At 43.0% G+C, this 11551-nt stretch overlaps 1 protein-coding gene across 1 annotated transcript in view; it reads right to left on the bottom strand.

The window, feature by feature from the left end:
- Nucleotides 1–344: 344 nt before the first annotated feature.
- Nucleotides 345–11551, bottom strand: part of LOC120540180 (inositol 1,4,5-trisphosphate receptor type 1-like) — a 73770-nt gene continuing 62563 nt past the window's right edge. Inside the window, exons 21-22 of the mRNA XM_039770733.1 lie at nt 2546–2707; nt 345–1492 (exon numbers count right to left, since the gene is read on the bottom strand). Coding sequence (XP_039626667.1) covers nt 1406–1492; nt 2546–2707 — 249 coding nt within the window. The 3' untranslated portion in view covers nt 345–1405. The remainder of the gene's footprint in view (nt 1493–2545; nt 2708–11551) is intronic.

The following is an 11551-nucleotide window of genomic DNA, read 5'->3' as shown; positions in this document are numbered from 1 at the left end:
GCAGAAATTAACACTACCTCCTTTAAGAGAAATGTCTTGTTCAGCTCAGTGAAATATTGGGCCAGTCATCCACAGAAAAATTCCTTCAGTTACAAGAGGTTTGTGGGAGTGCCACACCTTTCATACATGCCTACATCACTTAAGTAGAAGTTGTGTGCCCACGTGGTGCCATCTCTGATTGCCACTCTGCATTTCATACCTGAAAGAAATCCTGGAGAGTTTAGAAAGACAGCACACCTCAGACCTTCTATCTATGGGGTACTTGTAAAGGTGGGTCTTCAGGTGGTCAACACTACACTCAGGACTATTGAACAAATACAATTCACGGTCACTTTCAAACATAGGAGATTAAATGTTGCTTCATAAACTTTATTAAATAACTTGCGATGAATTTACAACTTTAACAAGTCCTTTTTTTATATTAATACTCAGTGTACATTTCCCACCCCCACAGTTAATTAAAATTTCCTTTAGTACAAGTGTGCTATACAAAGAGTACAAGGCTCAGCAGACAAAACGTACAAAATATCAGTAAATCCACTTGCTTGACAAAGCTGGCATCTGGGAGTGGTGGAAGCCATCATCCATTAAAGCAGCATAGAGACGATACACGGGCTGACCAAGGGGTTCTCTTTCTTCTCAGGTAGCTAATCGGTGCCCTCGTGCACATCTTAAAAGGTGCTGAATGGACCCACAGCAGTGGCAGGAAGTCTCTTAACAGAAAGCGGAGGCATTTCCTAGAGAGAAGCTGGCAAAAATGCTGGCCATACAGCTCCCAAATCCAAGAGCGAGGAATCGGTCATTGAGGCCCACAAATGCAGCATAATACAGTACTTCACGATACTCTTATGAGGCATATGCAGGGGTACACAAACCCAAATGACGACTCTGGCCGAGACGCAACACTGGCTGTTACAGCGCAAGGACTGGCACCACTAGCTGTGCTACCAGCTGGAAAGAACGTAAACTCCTGAAAGAATTCAGTGGTTAAAGTGTGCTTCCAAGTGACCGTTATTTACCTTTACACGACACCCCCCTTACCCATCATCCCTTTAAGACATAATTCACAAGTTGCACACTGTGATAGTTGCATAAAATTGAATTCATATTGCACAACATACAAAAATGAAACGTTAAATACTGGTAGTCCTCTAAGTCTTTCCTGTTGCCTTTTATTTGTTTCATCGTCCAGTATGGTCCTAATCCTCAAGTTCATCCAGTAAAGGCGCTCCTCTTCCCTGAAAATTGGCACAGTTATATAAAGTGGGAATGAAGGGTTGGTGGGCTGGGATACGCTCTTCCATGTGGAGACTTGTCAAGGGGTCTGGGGGGGATGTTGGTGGGCAGATCCACCCAATCACTGGGGTTTGGCAAACTGTGATTGCCCAAGCTGGGCACAGGACACTCAGGCAGGCTGCTGCGGGTTCACGTTCATGTGGGGCGGGTGACCAAGCAGTCCAATTCTTTGCTTCTGCTTTCTCTGCTCAGTCATCTGGAAAAATTGAGAGAATTATGCGGAGTGTTGTACTTGGAACCAAGATGGGCTTCCTGTTGAAATGTCAGGTCGGCACATGCAAGCCGCAGTCAAACCAGAAACAAGACAGACCCTTTAACATTTTTAAATTCGCCACGATAAGATATTAAAGAGAACAGGCTGGCACTTCACTGTCAGAGACCAGTTGTAAAGCCGCTACTATGAAAAGGGTTAATGATGCATGTGTAACATTTTAAAAAATAATGTGGCTGAACTTACTGTTATGCAATTCAATAGTATCTGTCCTGCGTGCCCATAGTGGAGTCAAGAAGCTTGAGGAGGTAAGACTAGGTGTCAAACAAAGAGGCAACCCCTAAATCCGCAACACTCACCCTGGACTTCCATGTCACAAGCATTCCATGGTTTACTTGGGGCCTCATGTGACTCTTACAAATTCAGGTCATGTGGCAAGTTAATTCTCAACGTGCTAATGGGAAGCACAAAGGTCTGACTAAGAGCAGCTTGTCTAAGCTCCCTTTAAAGATGGCAATGCTGCAGGGACAGTGATGATATGGTCATAAGATGACACTTGGAGGAGGGGAAGGAATCCATGCATGCTGTCTAGTGAAGAGACGGGAGGCTCTGACACAATAAGGTGCCTGTCAGGCGTGTTTGGGTGATTAATTGTCCACTCTCTCTCTATTTCCATTTCCTGTGTGTGGGTTTAGGGACGGGCCCTTGATTAGTACTTCTGACTACAGACTGTAAACAACCATGAGTTTGTATTCATGAAGCCAGCTAGATGTCCTACACCTGCCAACATGATCCAAACTTAAAGGGCTGCCCTATATTGCCTCGTGCCAATTAGCAAAGCCCACCTCCCAAATCACAGCTGGAGCAGTTAGCATGTTAAACTCAGGATTTACTCTTTTCAACTTCAACTACACTGCAGCTACAAAGATTAAAAGAGTGCAAAGTTCAAAACGGGTCTGTGTACAAAAACAAAGATGGAAAGAACGGTAAGGGACAAATTAGGACATCGCACTGACATGCTGCACACAATGCCGTTACCTGTTCTTTGAGCTCATTCAGCTGTCCAGACAGGTTGCAAACCAGCTTCATTGTCGACTCGAGCTTCTCTTGGAGGTTGCGGATTTCATTTTGTTCCCCTTCAGCATCGCTGCTTACTAGCGACATGGCACGCATCCGTGGGAACCAATCCAGGTTGTGCTCCTGCAACACAAACACTACACATGTGATGAGGCTTTTTAAAGCAGATAAAGTTATATTTCTGTACTCCTTTCCATTGTTAATGTGATGCAAAAAGTCCATCAGTATGTTATGTAGTGCCTTTAACGGCATCATGGATTGCCTAGAGTCAGAAAAAGCCCCAAATTGCCCTCAACTTGGCTGGACACTTTTTGATTGCAGAGACAGCAATCCACCAAAAAAGAAACAATCATCAAGAGGAATAACCAATGCAGAATACGACAAATCTTATGTGATAGAATTTGTTGTTTTTACCTCCATTTTGACAGCCAGGGCCGCTTGCCCACTCCAGTACAGCTGGCCTCATCTGTCCACTGGTACCATCCGACTCCAGAGTTAGGGGGCAGGGCATGTGGCACCACACATCTGCAGAACTGTAATCTCTCTGGAGTGAACAATCTCACCTTTACCAACACTTGCAGTTACTGACCACCTGTCGGCCACGGAATGCACTGGTGCTGTTCGTTCACATTCACCACTCAAGGTAAGGAGGTTATTTCAGAGAAGGACAACAGAAGCTTTGAGGCAAGGTAGAAATATGAATTATGACGCCGGAGAGGGTGACGTGCTGAATGTTCAATAGCACTTGAAAATAAGAAGCTCACTGTAGAGTCCATACTTGGGGCAGTAAGGACCTTCTAAACTAAAGCAAACACAGTCAAATCAGTTTGGTAGCGATGCCCCCAGTGGCAAAGCAATATCATCATGTGAACCCTCAGGACGGACTCCATTGCTCATGTTGTTGGCATATGGAAGAGGTCATCCTGATACTTCTAAAAGCACAAAAGAAAATGAGTGGACTGTGTAATGGCACACAAGTGCAGTGTGGTGGCTCAGAGGCGAATGTCTAGAAGGTTGCCTGTTCAAATCCCATTTGGCCCTGGAGCAGCAGTCTAAACCAAGATAATAGGACCAGGGGTGCTGAACAATAGGTGACCCTGCACTATACCACCAGAAGGTCATGTGAAAAGACAATTTCCCCTCAGGGATTAAAGTACAGCAAATAAACATATATCAAAAATGAGCCTTAATTTATTTGAAACACTAAACTGACCGGGGCCAGTGTTCTAGTGTGAGGGGGAACCAAACAAAGTCTGCCCAGGAGCAGCACCAGTAAGATGAATCACCCAGAGCAGCAGTCAGACTTCCCAGATAGCACTGCAGCCAAAGAGTTCCACCATAACACAGTCAGGCACCAGTGATGGTATCTACCATGGTGGTCAACAACAACATCATAGAGTGAAAGTCAAGCCAAGAGAAGAGCAACACACAAACCCGCTGGTCTGCTACGTACTGTACATTCACACAGTGGGGCGTAGAGGTTAAGGCTTTGGAGTTCAAACCCCCCATACTGGCACAGAGTGACCATGAGCAAGTCTCCCACCACCTGCCTGTGTTTAGCTGTATCTCAAAGGTCGCAAGTCGCCTTGCATAAAGATAAAGGCAGTGATAATAAAGTCCAGTGTGATGGTGTTCATAGCTAGAAACAAGAAACGACTAACAAGGTTAACGTCTAATCCTTGTGCCTTAATATTCATATTCATGTCTGAATTGTACTTGCACCTTTTACTGAGCACAAGGTGCCATGTGAACCAAGCAATTCAAAAGTTCCTCCTGCTATGGAGGGTTTTATTTTATACCGTAGAGGGCTTGTTAGCACAACTTTTTTTTTTTTGGGCAGAGCGCCTGCATGCACCCCCTCCTGGCTGCCGCCTCTTCTTTTGCTCCCGCGGTCCTGCCGCATACCAGTGCCGTTGTGTACCGTCTGAAGTGGCCCTCCTACAAGCCTGATCACTACATGTGAGGCGGTGTGAAGAGCTGCTCTTTCCCGGCAGCACAGCGAGCCAGCGGCTTTCATCTCGAGGGCACAAAGACCGCAAGAGGAAGTGGATCTTGCCACATTTACAGGCTTTCTGGTGAACTCTTCTAGGTAGAAGAAGAAATCCCCACAACGCAATCGTGGCAGTCTCAGACACGGGGGCGTGCTGACCAGCCTCCCAACTGGCCACAGCATGAAACAAATGCAAAAAGAAAAATAAACACAAGGGGAAATCACAGTTGAGTGCGTCAACTAAACTTATTCTGAGAAAAGCAGCCTCCCCGCTTCCTGCGAGAAACACAAAGTCGCACTCAAGTTTTTTCAACTCCTAAATGGTCCTGGCTGAGACAGCCGATCGCACACGTGAAGCACATACACGTGTGTGGCAGGAGACGCTTCATGGGTACATATTAAACAGGCAGCTGGGTGTCCAGCTACACTCATGTTTGCTCACAGGTAACCAGTAGCTTAAGGACAAAACAGAGTTGAAAAGGCCAGTCAAGTCAAAGGCAGTCGAAAGAGGACAGGAGAGGAGAAAGAAACCATTGGTGACACGGAGCTCTCGCACATACAGTATCCTCACCCCAAGAGTCGCTACCACCAACAGTGGCAACAGCCCTCAGCTAAAAAGAGTCTGGTGGTTTTACCTCAGACTTTGGAAATGGGAAGCTGGGCAAATTGACCACCGTATTGCCGTCACTCCCCAGACAGTTTAGTTTTGAATCTTAAAAACGTACTAAAACTACAATGAGGATTTCTATCAAGAATGCCATTTAGGACATCATTTGGTGCATCATGTATCTTCTAATGGAGTTTCCTGTGAAAGGCACTATACACAAAACAGTACCACCGAATGGCTGATCTCCCATGTGAGATACCATCCAGCAGAGTTATTTTAAAAACAAAGGGGGAAGGAACTGGGAAGTTGGTCAGTTTCCTTTCCAGCCGCCAGACTTTCCACTTCAGTTCATTTCAGGCTTGTTTTTGAGTTCGCATCTGTTCTTCAGAGCTGTGGCTCTCTCCACTCCGGTCCTGGGGGACCCCCTTTTTAAACGTGAAAGCCTGCCACCAATCATTCACTTTAATAAATCCAGCTGCTCAATCAGTCGGCCATTCTGTACTGGGAAACATTCAATAGTTTAGGTGTACATTTGTGAGAACTGTAACAAGGCGTGTGTGTGTGTAACATTCCCTATCATTCCCTTAAATTGATTTTCCTGTAGAGTTCATACTCTTAACCATGATGTTCACTTTCAGTATTTGGCTACATTAAAAGAATCCAAAAAAAAAAAAAATTACACTGAAAGCTAAAGGGGAGCAGGTAGGAGTATAAAAACCAGGAGCAGTTCACACGAGAGGAGACCATTCAGACCTCCGCATTCTCCATCTAGGCCATGACTTAAAAATAAAGGTAAGCAAAACGAATTGCTCACAATGTAACAAAAATGTCTGCTACATTCATATCAAAATACAAGAAAACAAAATTTGTCATTTTTGGATTTACATTAAAAAAAAGTTAAACTGGGAAATAACAGCATGCATAATTGAGATAAAGGCTAGGTGGATTGGTGACACTAAATTGTCCCTTTTTGTGTGTGCATGTTTGGCACCCTGTCCAGGGTACTGGTTCTGCCTTGCTGGGACCCCCACAACCATAGTCAGGATTAAGCAGACTTAGAAAATGGTATGAGTCTGGTCCAACTAAAAGCAGAAGTTGGTCAGGAGAGTCAAGCAGCACCAGTTTACAACACCACTTCTGAACCGGGGTATGCCAAATGTTGGGAAACTTCATTCAAACTCACATCTGAACTACAACATTCAAATAACGAACAGGAACAACACACCGCTGAAGATCCCTACAGTGCCTTCAGCAGAAGACAGATACGCTCTCACACTCTTCACGTAATTATTTACAATGTACGTCAAACATCTATGACATTGTAGCACTGCTGCCTCTCTGATCCTAGGTTCAAATCCCACATGTGGTCTTTATCCTTGACCAAGTCCAACCCGATACTGGGAGACTCTGGAGGTGTGTGTGTGTGTGTGTACGGCTCACGGCCTTGTGCTCTGTACTGCCAGGTGCCCCACAAACCTCAGAGAATGTTCTGCCTTGCACTTTACAGGGATACAACAAACTACCACAACACAGTTTTAAATCCAAAACCTTAGTAGTACAATTTCATAAAAACAATTTTAGTTAACATAGCAGAACAGCTCAATAAATGCACTCCAAGTCTCCTACCCATGTTGTTTATATATATATATATATATACCTTTCTAAACTGCTCAAAGTGGTTTACACAGGCAGTAGGGAGCCACTTCAACTACCATCAATGTGCAGCCATTTGTGCACCAATAAGCAGAGAGAGAGAGAGAGAGAGAGAGAGAGAGAGAAATTAGGGACAGGGGATCATTAGGATCCATAATGACCAGGCCATGGTAGCCAGTTTAGGCAGGGCATTGTGAAACAACCTGATCTTTTCAAATGACACAACAGAGTCTCAGGACCTCACTTGTGTCTCATATGATGGACAGTATCATATTTTACAACAGTGTCTCCATCCCTGAACAGAGGAATTGGGATCTCCACACAGACCCCATGGTAAGCACCCCCTGCTGGCCTCACTAAAACCTCTTCCAAATGAATACATATTCAGAAGAGGACACTCTTGGTGATCAGGAAGGAGACCACAGTAGTGATATGAAATGAGCCAAATTCAACTGGAACAACTGGAATCAGGGATTCATTCTAACCAGTTCATAAGTGAGCTGTTGTAAAGAAAAGAGCCTCATACATCTGCTCAACATGCAAGATCTCATCAGGCATAAATAGGATTTAATAAAAAAAAAAAAGTGCAAATAAAAATGTTTAAATACAGTTGGTTCCTACCAAGGAAATGCGTTCAGAACAGAGCACTGGAGGGCAAAGCCAAAATGTAAACTCACCTTTGGGATCAAACTGACAAATACAAGTCAAAGTCAAAAAACTGTAATCCTACAAAAGGTCAGAGCTAGCCACATGGCCTCTGCAGGCAGCTTTTCTGTTCTGCCTAGCATTAGACCCACTAATCCACTCAGGTGACATCTCACAAGACCTTAAACACCAGTTACATAAAGGCAGCGCAAGAGGAAAACAAAACAAAAAACGGGTCACGGCACACACTGACCCTGACGTAGTAAAGATCAAAGCCAGTGGCTCAGAGCCCAAGAACTTCCTAGGGCAGGATACTGGCAGAACAAACAATGGCCAAAAAAACAAACACACTGTTTTATATAGTGTCTTGTACAGCAAGTGTAACATGGCTTTACAAAGCATTACAACAACTCATTTTAGTGGGCTCAATACAGTCTGTTCAGCGCTCACCAGCATCTCTCACTATGAATGCTACTGCATCTCTCTGTGACAGTTTGTTTCTGTTTTAACAGCGGAGCCGTCCTAGGACCATAAAATGACAAACAAAATTTGGCATACATAAGCCTCCCAACATGAATTTACTTTATGACATTTAAATATGTGATGTACCACTTTTTAGTATGAAAGTACATAGATGAAAAAAAATAGTAATGTTGTCCTCCCTTCATGTAAGATAATGTATCCATTATTAAACCCACACATTCCAGTTAAAGATTCTGCCCCCCAGTACCCTATCACAGGAGCATCAGGTGAAAGCTGGACAGGGTGCCAGTTAGTACATTGCAGGATGCAATAAAACCCCCAATTACTCATACTGCTCCAATCCAGAGTTGCCAATCAGTCTAACAGACATCTTTGAGTACCTGGTGAAAAACACCAATAAAGCCTCAATATAAACAACCAAAAAACATCTCCATTCATTCACGTGAATTAAAGTAGTATGACTAAAGCTAAATCTACATTCTGTAAATCAAAGACAGAGCAGAGTTTTGAGAAATTCCTGAGAAAAACAATTAGATGAAGACTGGGGCTATGAGCTGCAAGGAAACATGAAAGATTTGAACCTTTCCAGTTTAAACACAGGTTAAGAAAAAACGTGACAGGTGTTCAGAATTAGGAAGGAAATCAGCATGGACTTCATTTTAAAACAAATTCTTTAACAAGAGATGGGCACAGATGGAAGACACTGAAGGGGAAAGGGCATTGGTCATACAGAGAACAAACAATACAACAGGGTAAGGTACCAAGTAGTCTGAGAGACATTAGCACTTAGGGACCATCAAATCTTAGATTAATAATAAAATATTTACACTTCTATAGCTCCTTTCCAACCTACTCAAAAGCACTTCAACCACCACTAATGTATAGCATCCACATGCCATTCTTGTGCCAGCAAGCGAACAAAACATTAGCTATTAGAAGGTGAAGGAGAGAGAGAGAGAGAAAGATAGCCAATAAGGAACAGAGGATGCTTAGGGGGCCAGAATGGACATGTTCCTGATCAGTCTAAATCACCCACCATGACCATCATTTTTGAAAGATGCTTAGGGATCTTCTGACCAGAGAGAGTTGGGACCTCAGTTTTTCATCCCATCCAAACAGCCCCCATTTTACAGCACTAGGATCCACACACAGACAATGGGGCAAGCGCCCCCTGCTGGCCTCACCAACACCTCTTCCTTGAGGAGATTCTGCAGGTATGCAAGGATCAGTAAGGGGAGTTGGGCTGAATGGCGTGTTCTCATCAAAACACAGTAGGAGGCCAGCAGAACTCTGGGGGTACGAGCAGTGTGTCAAGAACATAACCACCAGTGAACCCTGATCTTTTACCACAGATTGTGCAAGCTTCAACATAGTCATTATACAAGTTTTAGGGAATTAGGAAAGGTGTATATTGTGTTGGCAGACATACATGATTTATAAGAAAATCAAAATGTTTGATAAAATCAGCTTCATAAGGGCGACCATAGAGAGGGTTAAAGATTACTTCAGTCCGCCTTGCTATTCATCTTTTTCATTTGACTCTTCTCTGAACTAAGAAATTCGCTTGAAGGAGTTCAAAATGTCAGGTGAACACTACTGTGATTTTTATTTATTTTTACAGTATAATTATGCTTTACCACATATTCATAAATAAACAGATCATGGGACAGGAAGGCTAGAATAAAAATTGAATAAAAAAGGCTCCCATCACTGACAGTCTTAACTTCTCGTCCAACATAATTTTTATGTGGATCTTCAAAAAATGGCCACATTAGGAAGACTGCAACTTTCCTGGGTTAACATTTGTATCCAGTAGGGCCTGTCACACTCACCCTCTTAAATCACAATTCTTGTAAGTCTTGGGCGATGCAGTCTCTCTTTCTATTAAGATTATTAATCATGGATTACATTTTATTACTTTTCTTCAAAAAGCTGTGTGGCATTTTTTAATTTTGTCTATAAAAGAGTATCACTTAAAAGGGGGACACCATGCGATGAGCAGAAACAGGCACAATTAAGGATATCATTCAGCATTCCTGTACCCAAGGCTACAAAAGCTGAAATATTCCAAAAGTCATTTGAAATTATTATTATTTTTTTTTTTAAATGAACGGTTGTTAATGAACAACTGTGTCCCCTCTATTACAGACCCCAAGCGCCTACTGACACATGACGCAAAATAGGGGGAGCAATGCTTGAAGGACAGGAGAGTTTGGGAGCATGTGACGAACCACCTGGATTGGCTAAGAAAAAACGTGAAAGAAATAAGAGACACCTGTCAGTCACGAGTTTAACAAATGGAAACGGTGTGGAGTCTCAGGCTGGATGTTTATGCACCCTCGTCTCAAACCAAGATTGACCCTGGAAGGATATCTGCATTTAACATACAATAGGTAAGATAGATTTGGGGCATTTTCCTCAGCACTACTCCATTGTCTCAATTTGCACAGTCTTAGAAGATGGCGCAACAGATATGTTGAAATAAAAATGATGCAACCCGCTCACGGTCTCTGAAGCAAGCAGATGACCAGTAGTTAGTTGTGTGCTATTATTCTCATCTTGCACACATTATCCATACTTAGTTTTAGAAAAGTCATAATTTGTTGGAGACCCTATTTATGATATATTACAAGATACTCTCATGGTGGTATGCCTTCTCTAAAACTGCCTTGCTTCTTCAGTTTTACATTTTCTTTTCCATCAGAGATGCAGTATTGCCTCCCTCTTGTGACACCATTGTAAATTCAACAACTCAGGCTTCCTACAATACTCATTCTATTGTATTTTCTCTCCGATTATTTAATTACCAGTACTTGCAGCACATTTAGAAAGATTTTATACCCCTTCACTTGCTGCACTATATAGTGTTGTAGATTTTATTTTAAATGGATACATTCAAGTAACCCATTAAGACAAAGTGATAACATGTTTTCAGTAAGGTTTGCAAATTTATTAAAAATAGAATGGCCAGTACTTTGATGGCAGACCAACCAGGAAAACCTTGGGATGCTACTGGAAGAGGTGTTAGTGAGGCCAGCTGGTGACACAAACCCTCTGGTTTGAATGTGGATCCCAGTGCAATGATGGGGACAGTGTGTTGTAAAAACAGCACTGTCCTTCAGAGGAGACGTAAAATCAAGGTCCCGACTCTGGTCATAAATTTCTGGACATTCTTCGTAAACAGTAGGGTGTATCCCAATGTCCTGACTAACTTGTCCACCATGGCCTGGTCATTCTCGCCCCATAATCATCTCCAGTCTCTAATCATCTTTCTCTCACTACTTCACCACTTAACAGCTAATGTGTGCATACTGGTGCAATAATGGCTGCCCTCACATCATCCATGTGGATGTTGCACATTAATGGTGGCCGATGTAAAGAATCATGATCTCTTTCCTAGAAGTATTCAGACCATATGCTGTGGTCCTATAGACTGTGTTCAGGTGCTTTAACTCTCCTTGAGATGTGTCTGGAACTTGACATCATTTAGAAAGACTTGCATGTCCCTGTGTACAGAAGGTCTAGAATTCAAACTCCATGTCAAGAGAAAAAACAGCCCATGAAGTCCAAGAACTGGTCTGTACACCTC

Source organism: Polypterus senegalus, chromosome 12 (assembly GCF_016835505.1).
Source record: "Polypterus senegalus isolate Bchr_013 chromosome 12, ASM1683550v1, whole genome shotgun sequence".
In the NCBI taxonomy this organism is placed as follows: Eukaryota; Metazoa; Chordata; class Cladistia; order Polypteriformes; family Polypteridae; genus Polypterus; species Polypterus senegalus.
This window is presented reverse-complemented; position numbering and strand designations above follow the sequence as displayed.